Below are 24,613 nucleotides of genomic sequence, written 5' to 3'. Positions count from 1 at the left end.
CTTTTTCTCTATTATGATGAGCATTTTCTCTATTATGATGAGGTTTAACTTTATGATGAGGGTTTTCTCTATTATGATGAGCTGTTAGAAGGGAATCATGGGAAATTAAGAGAATTAAGATAAAAAAAAAAAGAAAAATGGCGGAATCAGAAATGTTGAAGGTTCTTTGGAAAGTTGGCTTGATCCATGTGCAGGAAATGTTTTAAAAAGAAAAATCAACACTAAATATTGTCAGCATGCTTTAATAACATGAACTGGAATGTCTAGGAGTTACTATTCCAGCGCATATGATGACAATGCTTCTCTCTTTTGCCACCTACTATGCTCCTCACGACTATGCATAAGTTAGGGATTTCATTAAAACAAATACTTAAAACCTTTACTTAATTCTTTCATATATAGAATAAAGATTATGTTTTGAAGTTTAGTTATACCTTAAAAATATACTAAAATCGTTTTTGGATTGTGACTTCAAGATATCGGACATTTGGAAGTTCTTACAACTCTTATTGAGAACAATATATTGATGGATGGCTCATTTTGGACTACAGAAAAGAGATTTTTCTGACATTGAAGATGACAATTTTGACAGTATACTTTCCGGCATTGTAGTGGACTTTCCTCGTTGTTGCAAACGCATGTTGCATAAAATACCGAAAGGAAAAGGAACTAAAGTATAAAGATTGAGGTTAAGAGATGTCATTCTTAAAATAAACTTCGCTGGTAAGCAAGAGAGAAGGACTCGTCGACTGCACGGACGTGTATACAACGTTACGGCACCGAATCACTAATGGCACATAGACACCTACCATAAATAAATAAGATGGAGTCATTATACTGGTTGGAGCTCGAGTTGATGGATTTAGTAGGCTTATTAAGTTTGTATATTGTCGTGACAACAACACTTCCGCCACCGTATTGAGTAGCTTCCTCTCTGGAGTAGATTTTTTGTATAGGTTCTGCCAGCAGTGGCGGATCGAGAAATTTTCATAAGTGGGTCCCACTGATTGCCTAAGAGGGGGCCCGCTCCGGTCATGCTTCAGTGATCCCCTATATAATCAATTATTTGTTTTCCAGAAAAGGAGGTCGGGCCCCCTGGCCCCTCTCTAAATCTGGCTCTGGTCAGATAAGCGACTAGAAAATGTATTTGTGGCGGATTTCATGTTGACAAAGCATGGTGACGGCAGTAGGATTACAGGCCCAGGCACGCACAATCACAGAATAGAGAGATTGTGGAGGAACAGTAACGAGGGTGTTTTATGCTATTTCTACAACTTATTATGTCCTTTGGAAGACCAGGGAATTTCCGATCCACTGAATGAACTGCATCTAATAGCCCTGCACTACATTTAAATGGGTGAAATTAACAGAAGACTTGATATTTGGACTCATGCCTGGGCAAGCCATAGAATGAGAACAACAAAATCAATATTTGGATCGCCGGTAAAATACAGATTTGGTTGATTGTGGATTAGAATGAAACATTGATGCGGCTAATCTTATGTACGATGGAAGGCCAATTTTTGAGCCAATGAACATTGCAATTTTATAAATGTCCAACGAATAATAAGAGCAGATTTCAATAGGACAGGTATCAACTTTGGCATTGATGACTTTTTCAATTGTGTCGAAATCCTTTCTGCTCAAGCCTGATTGAACTTTCAGTATTTTGTGCGTACAATAACAATGTTATGAATGATCATTGTCTAATTTACGTACAAAAAAAATGAAAGAAAAAAAAACGACAACAACTGAATTACTGGCTCCTGATTTGGGATAAGCACATACACACATAATGTGCTGTTAAACATGTTAGCGGGATCCCAACCTTCCCCTAATTTGGGACAGTGGTACAACATGAGAACGATCTATAAAAATCAGTTAAAAAGGCTTCTTTTTTATTTTAACTCATCAGATGGATAAACATACAAATACTTCAAATACTCGCGGACATGGCCATATACTTGTAATCCTAACAACAAAAAGACAAATAAATAAAATCATGCATCTAAGACTAAATTGTCAATTAGTACACATCATACATCCAATGGATTAAGTGCAACTACGTCAATAAAAAGTCGGAGAAAAACCTGACCTTGTGCTATGTTAAGATACAGGAGTTGACATATTGCAGATCCATGAATGTGTATATGTATTTAAAAATAATATTTAGTTTGCTTTAAATTTTACTGATAACAAAATCAATATCAATACCAATAAAACACTATTCAATGGTCTAATTATAGTGCTGAATTGGTAACCTTTTAGAATGAGTTAATTTAAATGATTAATAAGTTTACCAGAATCAAAATTGTCAGGCACGATAAACAACATTGCTGTAAAAATGAGGATGTGCTACATGTTTCCCGTTTGAAATACGTTTTAAGATACAACTAAACTTCAAAACATAATCTTTACATCTATATATGAAAGAATTAAGTGATGGTTTTAAGTATTTGTGGTAACGAAATCCCTAACTTATGCATAGTCGTGAGGAGCATAGTTGGTGGCAAAAGTGAGAAGCAGTGTCATCATATGCGCTGGAATAGTAACTCCTAGACATTCCAGTTCATGTTATATGCTGACAGTATTTAGTGTTATATTTTTCTTTATAAAACATTTCCCCTGACATGGAGCAAACTAACATTCCGAAGAACTTTCAACATTTTTGATTCTGCCATTTTTGCTTTTGTTTGATCTTTTAAATTCTCTTAATTTCCCATGATTCCCTTCTACCTGCTCATCATAATAGAGAAAAACCTAATCATAATTGAGAAAAATCTCATCATAGTAAAGAAAATCTCATCATAATAAAGGAAAAGCTCATCATAATAAAGAAAAAGCTCATCATAATAGAGAAAAAGCTCATCATAATAAAGAAAATACTCATCACCATAAAGAAAAAGCTTATCTTGATAAAGAATTTAGTATCATAAGGCAGTTACGGCGTTCCATACAAATAACTTGCCTTTCCGAATATAGTAAAATCTGTGGAAGCTTGCCTTACTGATTTATGAAAACAAATATTGATAAATCACATTTCTAACAAGTTTACCGATAATACCAATTTTTGTGATTTCAAAATACGCACTGTAAATTATGCATGAAGTAATGCATCGTGCTTTCAGTTTGCTATTATGTTATGCATACGGAGGAAGTATAACAAGTTACAATTGTAAGTTCGATGTATAACTACAAATTTCTGAAGATATTTTTCAGCTTCTACCTTCATGAGGGACGTGATACTCACATCGAATAATATTTTAACAATGAAAGACAGTTTTAAAAATTTAATGCTCTATTTATTGGTCATTTCTATTGTACTTTAAACCACTCCATTACATTTAGCTGCAGTAATTATATAACGTAATTAAGAGGGTGTCCATGGAAAAACCAGACAGTGGATGGCACATGACATGTTTTGTTTTCAAAATTTTTTCATCTATTACATATCACAAATTCATTCTTTCTCAAGGTTTTTTTTTATTAACTGCAACAAATAAAGAGAAAAAAAAATACATAGAAAGCACTGAAAATTTATTGAAAAGGGGAGATAGCTCTTCATTTTGTAAAAAGGTTTGTTGCGTTGCTAGTGAACTTTAAAATCATTTATTGAGCCATCCACTGTTGTTTCAAAAATATCTTTGACATATATATCCTTTGTGTGATATATTTTGCATTGGAACCAAAAACTCAGTTGGAAAAAATTATGTTGTGCCACCCATATCATAGGATTTGCCTGATATTTACTTGGACAGCCTCTTAAAAGCTAGTAATTAATAAATTGTATTCTAATCAATACTTAACTACAAAAGTTTGGATGTATATTTAGAACTAACAGATGCGACCAACCACAGTTTTTTTTGTCTGAGGAAATAAACTTTATAAGAGTATCCTGACAATAAACGGAATAACCTAGTATTAGTTTGTATTATACCGAGCGATACGCAGTATTCTAGTACTCGTGGACTTTTCTAATCTACACAATTCACTCAATATCCGAGTCTGTCATAGATTTCCATGGAACACTTATGTTTCAATTATGTTCCAATAATGTTTTAATCACTTCTCCTAGTTCAACTATATAATGTTAGAACGGTAATGATCATTTTCTGAAAAAAGATACTAATTGCAATAAAACAAATGTAGACCATAAACGTTTATAATGTTGATTCCAATTGATCATTTATGTGCAGTTTTTGTGAAAATTAGTGAGAAGTCGGAGTTAAGTACTTAAAAAGTACAAAAAAAAAAAAAAGAAACCACCTACCTTGTGTTTGTTTATAATTTGTTTCAACTGAAAAAACAAAATTTCGAAAAACACTGAACTTTAAATTAAAGACGCATAAAATTAACTTATAAAATTTGTTTTCGGCATTATATTTCTCCTTTATTTTCTCAATATGTCAAATAAATTTCTTTTTTTATTATTATACATAGATGAATATTACGTTTGTGGTATTATTAAGTGTTGTATTTCAAACAGTTAGTTAAACAATGAATGGTCAAAAAATACTTGAAAACTAACCTATTAAATCCGACGGTAAACCACATGCGTCGCCTGCTTTATTTATTGCACAACATGTGTATTCACCCTCCATGGATACACTGACCTCATCTATAATTAGTGAAGGATTTTCTGGACTTACTCCGTCAATTCCGACTTCACCATTGTGTATCTCGTTTGTCTTGTTCGTACGAGGGTTATGAACTAACCAGGAAACATCCAGGATTTTAAGATGCTCACTCTTAAAGGGGCACTAGCTGTCAAATTCATTGTAACCAATTTGACTCAAATTCTCATATTTGGTTTATAACAATGTAAAACATTTATCCAAACTATCAAAAGTATAAAATAAACAGTTTACAGAGCATGGGGTAGATAATATATAGGTTCGTTTCGTGTGTATCTTAGTCCAGACGCCATCTAAATAACTATCGATTTGACCTCAGATGACCATATAAGCGATGTAAACAAAAATAAAGATACGAATAGATTAAACCAACACGTGCAATTGCATTTTTATAGGTCTGTTTGATTTTATTTTATAGATTAAAAATAGATGTTTCTCATTGTTTTTAACCATATAAGAATGATTTTATGTGCATCGAATTAGTAATCAAATGATTTACCGTAGTTTCACTTTCATTGTTGACATTCTTTTTCTTTAAATAACCAGTACACGTACAATGCATGCGTTGTCAATCTCTAGCTAGGGGTTAACTTGAAGTTCACATGAATACCGGTTAGAATGATGATGACGTTTTCACTTGCAAGTGAATCAGTCAAAAATTATGTTTAATCGTTTATTTCAACAAAATTAAAGGAAATTGATTGCTAAAAGCAAATTATTATTTCATTATTCCAATTTGATTAATGATTGATCTAAAAAAAATCATACTTTATTTTTTTATATATATCGTAGCTAGTGCCCCTTTAACTACACAGTTGATTGTTACAGAGTATCCTTTACCAGTTTTGTACTTTAACTTTTGTCGTTTGACTTTCGGAACTCCTTTATATAAGAAAAGAAAACAGTGTTAAATCAATATTCCATGTATTAAAATACTGTTTTCTCAAGTTTCTGTTGTCTGAAATAGATTGTTCTTCTAACACAGCTTCAAGCAACTTATAGATTAGGGCAACAGTAGTTTCCCGATGTTCAAATTGCAGAAACTAGTACATGTGCATATATATATCACAATCACTGATCATATATTGTTATTATTTATACAATTCTTAAGACAACATTACTCATGAAAAAACATACTTTGAAAAAAATTGCCACTCGATAAAAGTGCATATGACCTTGTTCGCCGCGACATTTATCTGAAGTTTTCAAGAGAATTGTGTTGTTAACTGAACTGTTTTCCCTTTGCGCAAATAAGGTCCACACTTGCAAATCTGATTTATCGTTAAAACGCTGCCATGCTAAGGTTGGACCCTGCTAGTTCGAAATATCGTCATCAGCTGTCTAAAGGCCAGGGTGTCACAATGTCAAATAACCAGAGAGTTGTTGAAGGCCGTACTGTGACCTATAGTTGTAATTTTTGTGTCATGTTTGTGTTTTGTGGAGAGTTGTCTCATTGGCAATCATACAACATCTTCTTTTTTATATATTTTTTTCAATGTGAACTCTTGGATATCAAATCGTTTGAAAATACTGATTTCATACATATGCACATGGCATGACACGGGTTTGTTATTCTTATATATTTTATGATAGTGCGATACTAAACCCCTAGTCAGTTAACTGCTAGTAGTCTGTTATATGTGTTATTGTCATTTTGTTTAATTTCTTTTGCTACATCTTCTGACATCGGACTCGGACTTCTCTTGAACTGAATTTTAATGTGCGTATTGTTCTGGGTTTACTTTTCTACAGTAGCTAGAGGTATAGGGGACTTAAGATCTCATAAACATGTTAAAACTCGCCGCAATTTTGCGATTATCTCAAGTCAGGAGCCTCTGGCCTTTGTTAGTCTTGTATGATTTTAATTTTAGTTTCTTGTGAATAATTTGGAGTTTAGTATGACGTCCATTATCACTGAACTAGTATACATATTTTTTAAGGAGCCAGCCGAAGGACGCCTCCGAGTGAGGGAGTTTCTCGTAATACTGAAGACCCATTGGTGGCCGTCGGCTGTTGTCTGCTCTATAGTTTTAAATCTAGCTAAACCGCTCACTTGTATGTCGCATCCAATTCCATAATACTGACCTCGATGTGTGAACAAAACAAACAGACACAATAGGTAAAAAAATGCTTAATTTTTAAGAAAGCACGGAAGAGGGGATGGTAAAATTATGAGGCAACATTATTTTCCTTACTATATATTGTTTCTTGAGGCTGTTACACAAACGGAAAAATGACCGATGTTGCTAGATAAAGGTAAAGACATCCCGCAACTTGCACAGAATCCGGATCAGTGATCAGTCCAAATCTATATTTCAGAAACGTGATGAAAGAAATCGTGTATTACTGGCGCAGCAATGAACATTGCTTCCACATGGGCCCAGGTAGTGGACATCGTCGTGTTTTTGGATTTAAAAATGAAAGCTGTATTATTATATCACTTTGAACACTAACTTCAGAATATTTAATTGAATAAATATAAGTTATCAATTTAAAAAAAAACCACAAACGTTTTTCAGTTTCATTCTGAAGTTGATTGCTGATCTCGAAGATTTTCATACAGAAATTAAAGTACTGGGGTATGGTTGGTTTTGTCCCTAATATATTTTTGCTTAGTAAATATTTGTATAAAAGGTGTATCATACATGAGTTACCTCCCAATACTGTAAGAGTTATAATGCTACTTTGTCCTTGTCCAACAGCATTTACTGCAACACAGCTATAATTAGCTGATGATCTAATCTCCTTTATTTTGAGCGTTGAACCAGACGATGTCCATGTGTTCGAAGATATTTTCCTAGTAAAATTGCTATGGATGTGTTGGAGCCAATAAACTTCATAATGCTGTGGGGTTGAATTAATTTTACAATAAAATGTGACGTTGTTTGAATAGTCCACAGTATACTGAAGCGTAGGAGCGATCACATTAGGATAACCTGCAATAGTACAAAATAAAAAAAAACTATCAAAAAATATGTACATTGTACACTGAATATGAGATTAAATCTTTGTTTTGCAAATTTGTTCATTTTAAACATAATAAGCCGACAGAGAAAAATTTGAAAACAACAAGTTATGCATTGCATGCGTCAGAAGCGGTTTTCTGGTTAACATTTATCTGGAATGCTTTTCAAAGATAATCTGTAAATTTTTAGTGCAAGTTGAGCAACACATATCTATGGACAGTAAAATGCAAAGAATTGCTGATTGCTTCTATTCTTTATTTTTTTTGTCTATTTTTCTTTATATTTTTGTTTGCCCTTCATTCTGCTATATTCTGTACACTCCATGCTATAGCTATTAGTTTCACATACTTACCTCCTGTTACGTTCAAGTATATAGATTCGCTGTTTACTTCACCTATCTCATTTGAAGCAAAACAGGTGTAGTAGCCGGAATGAGCGAAGTTAGTTTTTCCAATAATCAGGGAAGGATTTTGTAGGGTAATGCCCTCTGTTCCTATAGCATTTTTGTTAAGGTTTGATGTATTTCTTCCATCATTCGAATGCTTCCAATACACATTGGTATGGGGTGGATCTGACTGTACAAAGCAATTAAGTTTAACTGGATCTCCGAAAATAGATATGTAATTTGTGGAGTCGACTGTGACATTAGGAACACCTAGAATTATAAATAAAGGCAACAGTAGTATACCACTGTTCGAAATTCATAAAGATTAAGAAAAATACAAATCCGAGTTACAAACTTAAACTGAGTGAAATACTTCAAATATAAGAGGAGAACTACGACACAATATGAACACAGCATTAAAATCTAACACACACAAACACGAACTATAATATAACAATGGCCATGTTACATGCTTGGTACAAGAAATTGTGAGAAACAAATGGTAGGTTGTACCTGGTTGTGTGGCTAGCCAAACCTTGTACTTTTATGACAATGTTGAGTATAACACTAAAATGACACCATTACATGACAGGAAACAGTACCAAAAAAATGCAAGAACATTCACCAGAAACAGTGAAGTGAACAAAATACAAACGCCAATTTAACACACACATAAACTAATCTATATTTCAGAAACATGATGAAAGAAATCGTGTATTACCGGCGCAGCAATGAACATTTGCTTCCCCATGTGCCCAGGTAGTGGACATCGTCGTGTTTTTGGATTTAAAAATGAAAGCTGTATTATTATATCATTTTGAACACTAACTTCAGAATATTTAATTGAATAAATATAAGTTATTTTGGATCCTTAATGCTCTTCAACTTTGTACTTGTTTGGCTGTATAAATATTTTGATATGAGCGTCACTGATGAGTCTTATGTAGACGAAACGCGCGTCTGGCGTACTAAATTATAATCCTGGTACCTTTGATAACTATTTGTGATGTTAACATACTCATACATAAAGAATTTATTAGATACTAATAAGGTACAAAGTGAAAACGTTAATCAAAAAGGATAATAAAAACAATTTTACATGACATTTATAACAAATAATTTTGATAAAAGCGTTTTTAAATATGAAACTTTCTATACAAGCCGTGAAACGTATAAATAATGAGGAAAAGATCATTTATAGATTTATTATATGTCATTTGCAGTGTTAAGATTAACGTGTTACTTTACCTCCTATAACATTCAAAACTGTAACTTGGCTTGATCCTTTTCCTACCGCATTCACAGCGACACAAGTATACTTTCCTGGATCAGTGGTTGTTGTACTATTTATTGTTAATGAAGGATTGTTGGTAGTACTACCACTAGTTCCGGACTCTCCATGTCTGATAATTGTTTTGCCTTTATAAGTTTCTAGTATCCAGTAAACCTCAAAATGTGGTGGAGTTGCTTTGACGACTGTACAATTCAAAGTTACTTTGTGACCATATTTAGCAGTGTAACGAGTTGAGCCAATGTGAACTTCAGGGATACCTTTCAAGAGAGATTTATTCGATTATTAAACAGTATAGATACAATTGCATCACATTATAACTGAATCGAATATGATCAAAAACTTTAAGGAAAATATTGAACAATAACATAAGAAGTTAAAAGAAATAACTTTTCCTTTCTTCGTTATTTGATATATTCTAAAATAGGTTTCAGGACGGATGAGAATTTGATATCTTTTGATAACATGTGTGTTTGGTGTTTAGTGGTTAAGATTATAACACAATGTTGACTGCTGTACTCCTATTTGGGGCATATTTAACTATTGTATCTGTTTGTTTTGTTCACGCATCGTTGTGAATATTATGGAACTTGATGCAACTGTCATATAAAAGAGAGGTTAAGCTATCTATAAAACGAGGTTAAATCCACTAGCTACATAAAAATACATGCCTCTACCATGCCAGTTGTTGTACATTCTATTCGTCTGATATGTTTTAGCTTTTGATTTTGCCATTTGATCAGGGACTTTCCGTTTTAAATTTTCTTCGGAGTTCAGTTTTTTGTGATTTTAATTTTTGATATAAACTAGGATTCCTCAATTTCCATATCATAATAAACGAGCCAATGGGTAGTTTATTGTTATTGTTTAAATAAAAAAAACAGAGTTTCTATCTAGCGGTATCAAATTCTCATGATTTGTTAAGTATTCTTCTTTCTTGGTAAACATTCTCTATGTGTTTAATTAAAAAAATCGCGACTTGTTGATCTAGACTATTGAACAACTCATGACCAGTTTGAGATCATAAGTCCTGTTCCGGCGGTGAACTTTAAAATCAAATATTTTAAAACTTTTGTAAGCTTACATAATAAATAATGACAGTAAATAAATATCAATTCATAACTCTTTGTATTTATTGCATGTTTGGAAACTGTTACTCGAAACTTAACATGCCTATACATTTAAATGAAATTGCGTTTGCAGTACTCAATGAGGAACACCTGAATGTCAAACAAAAGTTGAAGTCTTTTTAACTGACAGAGATACGATAAATAAAAAGTACCGACCTATAAATTTATATATTAACAATAGAAACCTAACATGTAATCCCTAGTATTTTCATGACGGCAAAACGGGAATGTGTACATCAGTAATATGTCATCATATTTTGGTGAACGGACTGCTTTTTATGACAGGAATGGCACACCATATAAACTGCTTATTTTGTGGAGCTGTTATGCAACAAACATATAAATCTGGTTTCTGGTGGTGAAAATATAACAGAGGTCCTGTATTGTATACGTCAAGAAGTGCCAAATGTTTATTGTGTAAGTTGTTCGTACATCCGGGACTTTAAAATATTTTTACAGAGGTTAAGGTTTGTCGAATTAAATGTATGACTAAAGATTTATCTTTTAAAATAATAAAATAAATGAACTTACCACCATCGACTTTTACCGGTATTCTACGGCTGAGAGTTTGTCCAGCTTCGTTTCTAGCGTAACAAAGATATTCTCCAGTGTCATGAAACTTTGGAGACTTAAGTGTTAACGAAGGATTAGCTTTCGTTATTCCAGCTGTGTTAAATTCTCCTTCATGTATAATTTTAGCATTTTCCCTATCATAATCATAAAACGCTTTCCAATATATTGCTGTTATTTTTAAAGAGGAATACACTGTACAGTTAAGAACGACGGGACTGCCATAAATTATAGTTGAATTTCTTGGGATTTGAACTGTAACTGTAGGAAGACCTGTTTGTTAAACAAATGGGAAGTTATGAAGAAATAAATAAATGAATTCAACTGTCACACAATTTTTGTTCAAAATTTCTCTACTTTGATTAATATCATTCATACTTTACAAAACTGATATGAACACAATGGACGTCCTACAGTTTATTTTGATTTTTCAATGTCTCAGATGTCTTACGATTTGACCGACATTCTATCATAATTTCCATTCGATTTATATTGTCAGAGCTTAACACTAATGCAAAAACATCTTGTTTGGATGGGTACGTGTCTCAGCGTAATTTTTTATATGTTGATTAATTTTTTGTGTTTCCTTTTTACTCATGATCTTCTTTCTTTCTCGTCAACTGACATTACGTTTACTGCTACCTTGCAACCGATTACTGTTATAAAGTCATACAAATGTAAGTTAAAAAATCTGCAACAAATAATATAGAAACGATCCGTTAAATTGACATGTTGGGCGGTATTAGTTTTAAAAGAATAACCAAAACGTACAAATACCACATTTAACTATAATTTGAAATAAATGATTAGCTTGTTAGTAAAAGAAAATCAACACATCATGCACAATACTGAGGCATAGCAGAACCAAAATCAATGTGATAATGTGCAATTCATCAAAATATCCCCCAAAAAGTTAGAAAAATAATTAAAATTGAGAATGGAAATGGGGAATGTGTCAAAGAGACAACAACCCGACCAAAGAGCGGAAAACAGCCGAACGCCACCAATTGGTCAGCAGGAAATCCCGCATCCTGAGGTGGTCCTCAGCTGGCCCTTAAACAAAAATATATACTAGTTCAGTGTTAATGAACGACACACTCCACTCCGAAATATATATAAGAAACTAAAATAAAATATCATACAAGACTAACAAAGTCTAGAGGATCCTGACTGGCGCAAAAAATTGCGGCGGGGTTAAACATTTTTTTTTTGAGATCTTAATCCTCATATACATCAAGCCAATGTAGAAAAAAATTAACAGCAATGCGCACAATAAATCTCAGTTAAAACGAAGCCCGAATCCGATATCAGAATAGATAACAAAAGAAACTAAACTAAACGACAATGATACATAACTTAACAAAGGACAACTAGCAGTTCCTGACATGTCAGCTCCTAACCTCTATTAAACTAATTGAAATATTATTTCTTCTTCGTATGAATATCAAACACAATCCCTTCCGTTGTATGGAGCAGAGAAGCCGGAATGCAACACAATAAATACTATACATGAAAGTGTCACAAAACAAAAATTAAATTCAAAATGAAAATGAAAATGAAAAAAAACCTCCCACTTAGTTCAAAAATCCAAAATTCAATAACAATCGCAGGAAGTGCTAATCCCTATTGCTAGTTTATTGAAAGTATATACAAATCATGCTATCCTACTTTCTAATATCAATGTAAGTACTTCGTAGTAAATTAAATTTTTCTGGACCATGTAAAATAGAACATAACACAATAATTTTTGTAGAAGTTAAATCAGAATTAATTTGAAATTACCTCCCTTTACAATCAGATGAAATTCTGCACTGCTGCCATTTCCCATTGCATTTCTTGCTTTACATGTGTAAGTGCTGTTGACCATGGGCTTTTTAATTGTCAACGATGGATTTGGTATAGTAACACCTTCTATGCCCGAAGTTTTATCATCAATTCTTGTTGTTATTCCGTTATCAAATTCTTCCCAAAATACTTCTAGAATGGGATATCTAGGCGATACCACCTTGCATACTATTGTAATTGCCTGTCCATAGCTAGTTGTATGTTTTTGAAACGGGATATTGACCTTAGGTAGATCTACAATAAGGATATATTCTAAATAAGACCTTATAAAGAATTTGAAATTATGGGAATTTAGCACAGGAAAAAAAAACAATGTGAAAAAGCGATTATACTTTGTTTACAAACAAACACATGAAATCAATACAATAAAATGCAAAATTTAATAGCAAAATAGAAAGGGCGCAACGTGAAAAAAAATATGCAAAAAATATGCGTTTGCATATTGATGAAGAAAAGTAATGATATAGTTTTGACATTGCATAAACGCATTTAATTTTCAATTACAATCAGAAAGGAAAAAAAAAAACAGCAACAAAAGAAAACAATTAACAGCAGCATGAATAGTAAAATCAACAAATTAGTTTTAATGTGCGGCCTAAGAGAATGAAGAATATATTGTACAGAAATAAAACATCAATTTACCTTGGAGGTTAGCCGTAGTAAATGATGTCGTTGAAACATGTCTCGTTGAAGTTGAAGGAGTTGAAGAAGTTGTTTGGCTAGGTGAAGTTGTTGATGTTGGTAAAGTCGAAGTTGTTAGAGGAGTTGTAGTTGTTGGAATTGTAGTTGTTGGAATTGTAGTTGAAGGAGTTGTAGTTGGTGAAATCGTGGTTGAAGGAGTTGTAGTTGGTGGGATTGTTGTGGTCGTGGTCGTTGCCGTAGTTGTAGAAGTTGTAATTTCACCTGCAAAAAGAAATTGACGTTTGCATACGTGAACCCTAGAAATAAAGTTTTGACTTCGAAAATGTGCTACTTTCAGAATAGCATAATAGAATTCTGTTCTTAATCATCAATCACGAATTGTAAAAAAAGTAATGTTATTGTGAAAGTATTCCAAAAAATGATAGAACTAGTGTTTCCCTGTGGTTCATAAATTTCTTGCACGAATAATATATTTCTCGTTTTACACTGTACGGAATGTGATACAAAAAAATGAAACGAACTTTTTGATTGACTTATCCAGCATGAGCAGACGACATTAGGCTATTTCAACTGGCTATCGTGAAGGTCATTGATGACTTTCAAATGTAAAGCTATGTCGTCTATGGCAACGCAAATCTGTGATTCTATATCAATATACAAAACACTTACAACTTTCAACTTAATTTATCTTTTTTGTTATAATTTTTATTACACTCAGAATCATACAAAAGGATTTAAACTTTCTTAAGCTAGACATCCGAACTAATGATGTCTGGTTTGCGCAACAAACTAAATCCCCGATTAGCAAATTCAGAATTTTTTATTGAACATAATGAGAGTGTTGACCATAGGAATAATATGTTGAAAAACTGAATAGATAACTCTCGAGTTCGTTGCAAATCCGTCAAAAACTTTTGTTTTAGTGTACAGCATTCGTGCGATTAGGGGCGTCGTCACTTCCGTTCCTTTGTTTAGCAAAATGATAATGCTTTATGAAGGAACTATTCGGCAAATTAAATTCTTATCATTGATATTCAGCACTGCTATCATAAGGGAATACTTATGATTAGATACCTACGGAACAAAAATTGTCTCTGGTTTATTCTGCACAATGACGATCACTAAGATGCTTGATGAAAGTTAATAGTGCAGGGATACAGGTGATCCCCTCGAACTGGTAAATGACGTCATAAAGGTGCGCATAGTTTTTTTCCGGTGAAGCACACACTCGAAAGTGGTTTATTGGACATCATTTGATATATATCAGGTCTCATTTTTTTTAATCTAAATAGCAGTAACACACTAGACAAAATTTCTTTTATTATTTAATTAAAAAAGAAACCTCAAGTGGTATATAAATCTTACACAGAAATACACGAACTGATTGAAATATAAAGAAGAAATAACTGATTCTGTAAACATAGATTTTTATGGCAATTCGGACAACAAAGGAGCAACAAGTTTATTTTTTAACCTAACGGCACGGGATACAGTTGTAGGGGAAGTTATGACGTTGAAAACTTGCGTGACTTCAAACTGCGACATATCGGAAAAAGATGCGTGTTTTGTGTGATGTAAATCATAAGCTTAGAAACGAGAATATATGTGTTTGACATCGGTCATTAAATAAATCAAACAAGTCATATCATTTGAAAACAGTATAGGAAAAAGAAATAGGAAATACAGTTTATCGCAAATCTTACGGCAGTTGTTCTAGGATAAAAACTTTCACCTAAATTACAATAATCTCCTTAAATATTTTTTATTTTTTTCTTCAAAAATTTCCAAGACATAAAGTTTCAATAACATCGTCTAAAGACAATTGTATCCAGAATGCTAGCTTAATCTTAATTATGTCTTTAAATGAAACTTGTAAGAACACAAGGAACAGATATATCTTGGGGAAATGATTATGAACAAATAAGGTGTGATTATGAAACGCAAAAACTATTCAAAAACCTTTGCAAAATCACAACATGTGGAGGAAAAACTTGGAGATGTAGAATAAAATATTAGTTTTTATCAAATCAAATCTTTTCATGGCATAGTTGAAGGATCAAATAATCAGACCAAATCTTAAAGATCTTTTCACGGAGAAGAAAATATATATTTCAACGTCTTTTTATTACTATATTATTTATAAGTTATATAACTTACCAGCTTGGCAATACATTGCATGAATTTTATTGGCTAATGTAGACGACAAAGCATTGAAATTGTTGACCTCAATCACAAGCGACGAATTTGATGCTATATTAAGTAGCTCAGTCATCTTAACACCACTGCCTATTCCTATTGCCATGATAATTATACCTCGTTGTTTTAAATTGTCAGCTTCTTTTTTTGTTTGTAAAGAGTCACTTGATTGTCCATCAGTTATCACGACTAATAGGTCCGGAGAATTAACTCTGTCTCCGGCTGATGTACTGAAACTATTACTTCCAACGTAACGCAATGCCTGGTGTGTGTCAGTCCCACCGTTGTCGTAAGGAGTATTTTTTATTCCATTCTGAACTGCGGTAGAACTAGTAAATGTATTTAGTTTGAATTGTGTTGTTTCTGGTGAAAACGTAACAAGACCAATTTGTGTTGAATGTGGCCCTATAGTAAAACCAGAGATCGATCTCACAAGAAACTGCTTCATCTTATTAAAATTGTCTTCTCCAACTGATCCCGATGAATCCAGGAGGAACACAATATCCACCTTTTCCTGGCAATCTTAAAACGAAATTATTGCTACATTTATACTAATTATATATATACAGATAAAAAGGATCAATAACTTATGATGAGTAATGTTGATATTTAATTTTGAAATTTACCAAAATAAAGTTTTCTGACTTAATGTCATTGTCATCAGAGGGGTAGACGAGAGATGAAATTATGCATTGAAGTTCAAATACCGATCAAATTGACTCTGACAGGAAACATGATTTATTTGTAAATACAACATGTTTAATCGAACGTAAAAATATGTTATTCAAAATGTTTAGAAGCACTTAAATTTTCCGATATCAAATCCACTTTCCCTTCTCCTCATAACTGAATTTTGTATAAACATATCAGCCTTAAATGTATCTATTATACAGGGTTGTCGATTAAGATAAAGTGATAAATGTGCTGTGATTCAATCATAAAAATAGCATGGCAGGTATTATGCAGAAAGCCCTAAATTTAAATAGTGTAGCATGTGTGATGTTTTTCCCCCAAAATGTTACCATTAAATGTACAAGAGGCCAGTTGTATTTGATGATACGAAACATTTAAGATAAGATGCACTCGAGGCAACCTTTTCCATGATAATCCTACTTGCTTAAATTTAAAGTGAAGCTGCTTGTGAAAAACTTGCACACAGAGTTTATCAGTTTCGGTATATTTGGAGTGTAACCTGATTGTCCACAAAACATCTACATGTACACTCAAGAGCCACGTATTTACCAAAGCTTGAACTAATGAAATACTACTTTTACTTTATAGCGTAAAGTATTCAAATTTAAGTACACACAAAATAAATCAGGCAAAAGCAGATACAGTTATGAAAATAGTCCGCTGCTTATAAAACACTTAAGAGGTAGACCGAGTGAACCTCTATGTATCGTAATATTAAATACTAGACTGTTTTTACTACCAGCACGATATATCTTGAGTGATTTATACACGTTATATTTCATAATGGTATTGATTTTTCTTACACTATTAAAAGATTAAGGTAAAAATAAGTTTACTGCTTGTAATACCCCAATAGAATTGAGAATGGAAATGGGGAATGAGTCAACGAGACAACAACCCGACTATGCATGGAACAGAAAACAGCAGAAGGTCACCAACAGGTCTTCAATGTAGCAAGAAACTCCCGCACCCGGAGCCGTCCTTCTGCTGGCCCCTAAACAAATATATATACTAGTACAGTGATAATGAACGCCATACTAAACTCCAAATTGTATAAAGAAACTGAAATAAAAAATAATACAAGACTAACAAAGGCCAGACGCTACTTGGAACAGGCGCAAAATTGCGGCAGGGTTAAACATGTTTATGAGATCTCAGCCCCCCTATACGTCTAGCCAATGTAGAAAAGTAAATGCATAACAATACGCACATTAAAATTCAGTTCAAAAGAAGTCCGAGTCTGATGTCAAAAGATGTAACCAAAGAAAATAAACAAAATGACGATAATACATAAATAACAGTAGACTATTAGCAGTTAACTGACATGCCAGCTCCAGACTTCAATTAAACTGATTGAAAGACTATGTCTTTATCATATGGATATCAGGCACAATCCTTCCCGTTAGGGGTTTAGTATCATACCATCTTAACATATATGGAAAGAAGATAACCCGTGTCATGCAAACAACTGGTTTTTAAATAAATGTGTTTAGTTCCGATGCAAAGACCCTATAAGTGAATCAATATTAACGCCAACATATGTCATCTTTAATGACCTGACAACAGTATCGCAACTGTATCCCTTCTTAATAAGTCTGTTAAAGTTGTGTATCAGATGTTGTTTCGATGGGTCTTTGCTGATTTTTGTCATAAATTGTTACTCATAGCAATACAAAAACAGGTCTGCAATAAGTGGTTCACAGTTCGTCCCCATTGGAATTCCGATAACCTTACGATATACGGAATCTCTGAAGCGATTAAAAATGTTATCTAGTAAAAATTCAAAGGCAGATATAGTATCAAGTCTATCTTATTATATAAGATTTTTAAAAGTAATATATGAAAAATTCTTATATTATTTGCATATCTATGAATTGGGTTGGTCAATTACAATTTTTCTCTAGGTTTAAACTTCTATTAACCATTTTTCCGAAACTACTTTCGTAACCTTCATTATGATATATTCATGCTCGATAAACATGCATGCAGGAATACCGGGATTCTAAGCAAACTTTGATTAAAAAACGAGCACATAACAGTTGTTTCTATTCTAATATAAAAAAAATGCATTAACGCTTCGAAAATGTATAAAATTAGATTTTAAATAATTTCCGCGAAATTTTATGAATTAATAGCGAATTTACGTCTTGGCAAAACATGACGTAATAAAAATGAAAATGTCAAGGGAAAGATTATTTCATTACTTGTACGCTTCAAATTCGGATAATATTTATTACAATGAAGTTTTTGAGGTAGGTGCTATTTCATTTTAGATTCTGTCGCACTTATTGTACATTTGTGGGTTTTTAGAAAGTCAAGATGGCGGCTTATTCCTTAACTACGACATGTCAATTTGCTTTTCATGGGAAATATAGAAGCCATGAAACAAAAAATGTTAATTATTTTTTTTTTTAAATTAACCAAGTAAACAATAGGTTAATCGCCTCGGTTTGCACATCAATAACCTCTAGAAAAAATGTGTTTAATCCTATATAGTACTGGTACATGTTTATGTAAACATAAGGACCAACACGTTATTGTGCGTATCTGTACTATGAACATGTTTTGACGTAAAATGACCCAAAACAGCATCAAGCGCATCTGCGGAGAAGCCAGTTTGTCATTCCAACTGCCCAATGGGAATTGTAGAGATGTTCATAGAATTCAGGCGATCATGTCTAAGAGGCAAAAACATACGTACATAGAAACCGACAACCCACAAGTAACCAATTTACGATGAAATTCGTTTAGATGAGAACATTTAAATTTTAAAATCATTTATAAGTACAAGTTCTTTATTTATATTCTCCGAGATCCTGATACGGTAATTTTATTTTTAAAACTAATGGAGTAAGATAACAGATTAGCAGACATTAACATTGTGTGTGATTCATGATCATGCCTATCAGATGACCATTCCCTTGTCGACGCCCCCAATTGTTTTATAGCTAGTTAAACCTCCAACTTGTTTCATATTTAGTAATTGTTCCGATATATTGTAACGCAAAAAGATATTAGAAGTTAATGTGATAAGGATTGGAATCAAATAGACCAAACTGTGTAAAATGTATCGCAGACATACAGTGGAGATCACTTCTAACCTCTCATTAGAACTGTCAGAATATTCTGTCATAAAACTGTTCTAACCTGTCCTAGAACAGTTCTACCCAGAACAGTTCTACCCTAGAACTGTTCTGAGTAGAACTGTCAAAATCAGTTCTAGGTAGAACTGACTAAATCAGTTCTAGGTAGAACTGTCAGGATCAGTTCTAGGGTAAAACTGTCCAAATCACTTCTTACCGTAGAACTGTCAGCAGAACTGACTAAATCAGTCAGAACTGTAGAACAGTTCTAAATGACGTCACTGCAGTAAGGGCACTTTAGAATCTAGAAGAAATAAATCACTTCCAATATTACTTTGCTATATATTAAATAGCAGATTTTCTATATTTTTACTGTTCAAACGACTTTTATTACGTTACATGTACAAATATCGAAGTGAATAGAAGGTTATCCAACTCATCGGAGAAATATTTTTATAAGATTGCATGATCGGAAACATCATTGTTTACACGTTTCTTCGTTCCCCGTTTTTAACAGTCTCTTCCTAAATAAAACTTTGCATTTAATTCATGGAATTTTAATCGTAATTTACCTTGTTTGACTTGGATTTACATTCATTTAAGACTCTGTTTTGACAAATGTTCAAACGAAAATTGTACAGTGGATGAATTATGGGATATTAATGAAAAAAGTGTTGTACAACGTAAAAAAACTATATATATTTGCACCATCTCGTCAATTTAGCCAGACTTATCCATAACAATTATAAATGATATCTGGGAGTCTGCAACGCAGAAAAATATACTGGATCTGAACATGAATGAAACATTTGCCCCTGGACGTTCGGCTACAAACAAAATCATGCATTTTTCTTTGCCTTCTTCAAATTATATTAACAGGAAGAGAACTTCCCATACATGTACTTTTTATTTTATTTTTAAAATAAAGTATATGAATCAGTCATGTGAGTGTTGGATGATGCCATTAAATAGTTTTGTTTAAAAAAAAACCATCACAAACTACTGACTTAAACATGTTAAAAAGTCACTTTAGCATGTTTAATGACGATTAATTATATTATGGATACAGAGAGGAAATAACGGCGCGCTAAATTCTTAGATATGGTATAAATACACATTGTCGCTATTTATCTGCCATTACTGGATATCACACAGGTTCCCGTAAAATTGTGACGTCATAAAACAAAATATCTAACGCCACAATGGAAAGTCATTGTTGTATGCTTCAAAAGTTCAAGAGGCCGGGTCAGCCAGGATTAGCGATAAGGTGTATTGTGTTTCAAAGTTGGTGTCATTTTTATCATACGATCTGTCCTCACATAGAAATAATATTGGTTTACCATGTTTACAATGAGGCCATATACATGTATATTTACATCATAAAGTGTAAATAAGTTCAGTTTTGGTTGATGCGGTCAAATAATTTTGTTAAAACAACTCTCATTTAGTCTGATATATCGAAACCACTGAAATTTGTTTACAATTCAATATTTTGAATAAAATGGACTTGAATTACTTGCTGATATTCTAAATTGATGTGGAATTTTTCTTGTAGCCAATGTGTTCCAATATTCATTGATATTGCTTTCATTTGAATTATACCATCCATCGTAATATGTATTACTAAAAGTGATTTAGTATGCGGCTATATATATATTTAAAAGATTTACATAACAAAGTGTAATTATGGTCAGTTTTGGTTGATGCTGTCACAAATGGTCAGTTTTGGTTGATGCTGTCAAATATGGTCAGTTTTGGTTGATGCGGACAAATTATTTTGTTATATTCACGAGTCAGTCTGAGATATCAAAACTACTGAAATTAGTTTACGATTCAAAATTTTGATGAAAAAGAGGACATGCTGGCACTATAAACTGATGAGAGCATAATTTTATTTTCCAATGTTGCTTTCATTTATATTATACAATCCATCCTGATATAAAAATATAGATGATTTACTTTGCGGCTATTAAGATTGACATCATGTACATAATAAAGTGCAAATATGGTCAGTTTTGGTTGATGCGGACAAATTATTTTGTTATACCAGTCAGTCTGAGGTATAAAAACTACTGATATTTGTTTATGATGCAATATTTTGAATAAAAAGAGGACATGCTGGCATTCTAAATTGATGCAAATGAAATTAGGTAGCATTATGTTCCAATATTTCTATCATTTGTATTTTCATGATTTTACAATCCATCCTTACATAAAAAATATTACAGATTTACTATGCGACTATAAGAGTTACATAAAAAAGAGCAAATATGGTCAATTTTGGTTGATGTGGTCAAATATGGTCAGTTTTGGTGGATGCGGTCAAATATGGTCAGTTTTGGTTGATGTTGTAAAATATGGTCAGTTTTGATTGATGCAGACAAATAATTCTGTTACATGATTACATGTTACTGACGTTACTGTCAGTCTGAGGTATGAAAACTACTGATATTTGTTTCTGATGCGATATTTTGAATAAAAATAGGAAATACTGGCACTCTCAATTGATGCGAGAAAAAAAAGTGTGGTCATTGATTTCTAATATTGTAGTTATTTATATACTACAGTCCTCTTGACCTAAAATTATAACTGAATTACTGTGCAGCTATTTAGATTTACATTAAAAAAAAGCAAATATGGTAAGTTTTGGTTGATGCGGTCAAAAGATTTTATAATACGACTCAGTCTGAAGTATGATTAAATATTTTGAATAAAAAGAGAAAAAGAGGACATGCTCATTGGCAGATCAAGGGGGGGGGGGGGGGGTGTGGTTCAGGAGTTGGAACCCCCTTTTTTTGACGATCAATGCATTTTAATGGGAACATATAGTTGGAACCTCCCCCCCTTTTTGAAAATGGCTGGATCTGCCCCTGCATGCTGGCACTATAAATTGATGCGAACAAAATTGTTTTCCAATATTGCTGTAACTTGTATAGTACAGTCCCTCTAGACCTAAAATTAAAACTGAAGTACCGTGTGCAGCTATATAGATTTGCAGAAAGAAAGAGCAAATAATGTCAGTTTAGATTGATGTGGTCAAAAGATTTTTGTTAAACAGGTCCGTCCGAGGTATGAAAACTACTCGTAAACAGATATTACATTTGGTTTATGAGGTCAGATAATTTTGTTAATGTGATAACGAGCCGTCTTGACTCCCAGAATAACAAATGTAAAACAATTCAAATAATACCCCCCCCCTCCCCCCATAATACTAATTAACGGCCTAATTTATGTACAAAAAATGAAAGAAAAACAAATATTTTATGTAACACATCAACAAAAGAAAATCACTGACTTTCGGGCTCCTGACTTGGAACAGGCACATAAATGCAGAATATGGCGGGGTTAAACATGTTCTCTTGCCGATTATAAGTCTGAAATAAAACCGAAAAAATAGCAAAACTCTATATAATATTAATCGCTATTTTGCCGAAACCTTTATATTAAGACAAATATTTCTGAAAACTTATAAATCAATTCTAGCCGTAGAATTTATAAATCAATTTGAGCCGTAGAATTTATAAATTAATTCTGGCCGAAGAATTTATAAATCAATTCTAGCCGTAGAATTTGAAATCAATTCTAACCGTAGAACTGTTGTAGAAGTAGAACTGACCAAAGATTTGTTCAGGTCTAGCTAGAACTGTTTAAAACTGTCTAGGGTAGAACTGTCAGGATCAGTTCTAGCTAGAACAGTTCTAACCTAGAACTGACTAAAAGGTGTCAGGCTGACAGTTCTACATACTGTTCTAGAACAGTTCTCCTGACAGATTCTGACAGAATTTATGAGAGGTTAGAACTGATCTCCACTGTACAACCAAGCTGACTTGAAGTTTGAACAATTTTCATACTTTTTGAACGGAAGTTGTGCATATAACTTCTACATTTGTGTTGAGCATATCTTTTAAGTATACGTACGCGTAATATACATGAGAGTTATAAAAGGAACTTTTTTTTTCAAAACGTGTATTCAGATGAGAAAATACTAGTTACAGACTTCGTTATGCGTATTTAATCACAAACTACACCTTTCGAAAATAACACATTACAAACCGTTTGCTTAATTTAAAACACTCGATCATGAAAATCCATTTAAAAATTATACATGTGGAAGTCTTATATTTGTTAGGTGAAAAGTTAAATTGTACATGTGATGTTTGTGTAGAAGCAGTCTGTTTTCATCATGTATATCGCTGTTGGTTCGGTTCTTAACTATATGATATCATCTAGTTTTACTGTGAGCTATAAATTAAAGCAGATGATCTTAACTAAACAATTTTTAAGAATAAAAAATATACTAGGGTTGCATACAAACACTCACAAAGAAGACAAATTTTGAGTAATCCACTTTAATTTGTTAAAGATTTACACACCAATAAAACGTTATTGTTTGTTATATATAGAAATAGAAAGAATAATTGCCAATTAAACAACTATCTAATAAAGATCAACAGAAATTGATTTGAGAAATTATAGATAATTATATATACCTATACTTATGTATACCTATATTCAGCTTGTATAGACATATAAAGGGTTGTTCCTCTTTATCTTTAAACTTTATAAAAGAAATAATTCCCATGTTTGCATTAAATCAAATGAAATTCATATGCACGCATGATGCATAGAAATGAACCTAAATGTTGTTAATTAGTATTTCACATAGTATTTACAAAATTTATATAAAAAATAAACAAAAACTAAGTTGTACCTTACCTCAAAATTGGTTTTCCAAAAACATAAATATAGGCTTTATTATTAGTATCTTTATATTTGCATGTGGTAACATTTTTTTAAGGATTAAAACGTGCATAAGGCGTGTTGTAAAATCAAAAGACTCACTCTGTCCTGATACTTTCACCACGACAAACACTGAAGCATAAGATCATTCGTGATAGTCAAAAATAAACAGTGCATCATCCATAATATTTGCTATTTAAATAGGTTTTCTCTCATTGACAAAAACAAATTCCCAATTAATTGTACCTGAATACTAAGTAATGGTAAAAAAAATAAAAAAATATAGTTAATTATAACATAATTAAAACTAAGTTACCAAAAGCCGACATCACAAGTGATAGCTTTCTGGTTGACACATGCATCTTCTTGTCCATGGTGCTTTTTTTCTGGAAAAACAAATATTTGTTATAATAGTAGAGTATGACATCGTTTTCCCTT

General features: G+C 32.6%; 1 protein-coding gene across 2 annotated transcripts in view; it reads right to left on the bottom strand.

The window, feature by feature from the left end:
- The window catches only part of LOC139522900 (cell adhesion molecule DSCAML1-like), a 49,393-nt gene that overhangs the window by 11,288 nt on the left and 13,492 nt on the right, over positions 1-24,613 (bottom strand). Inside the window, exons 2-13 of one of the 2 annotated variants that reach the window (XM_071316527.1) lie at positions 24,492-24,561; positions 24,278-24,307; positions 15,621-16,181; positions 13,464-13,724; positions 12,759-13,055; positions 10,938-11,249; positions 9,234-9,536; positions 7,953-8,255; positions 7,289-7,570; positions 5,442-5,516; positions 4,529-4,753; positions 4,271-4,297 (exon numbers count right to left, since the gene is read on the bottom strand). In XM_071316527.1, coding sequence (XP_071172628.1) covers positions 4,271-4,297; positions 4,529-4,753; positions 5,442-5,516; positions 7,289-7,570; positions 7,953-8,255; positions 9,234-9,536; positions 10,938-11,249; positions 12,759-13,055; positions 13,464-13,724; positions 15,621-16,181; positions 24,278-24,307; positions 24,492-24,549 — 2,734 coding nt within the window. In that variant the 5' untranslated portion in view covers positions 24,550-24,561. The remainder of the gene's footprint in view (positions 1-4,270; positions 4,298-4,528; positions 4,754-5,441; positions 5,517-7,288; positions 7,571-7,952; positions 8,256-9,233; positions 9,537-10,937; positions 11,250-12,758; positions 13,056-13,463; positions 13,725-15,620; positions 16,182-24,277; positions 24,308-24,491; positions 24,562-24,613) is intronic. The other variant, XM_071316528.1, reaches the window with a different exon arrangement.

Source organism: Mytilus edulis, chromosome 5, assembly GCF_963676685.1.
Source record: "Mytilus edulis chromosome 5, xbMytEdul2.2, whole genome shotgun sequence".
In the NCBI taxonomy this organism is placed as follows: domain Eukaryota; kingdom Metazoa; phylum Mollusca; class Bivalvia; order Mytilida; family Mytilidae; genus Mytilus; species Mytilus edulis.
This window is presented reverse-complemented; position numbering and strand designations above follow the sequence as displayed.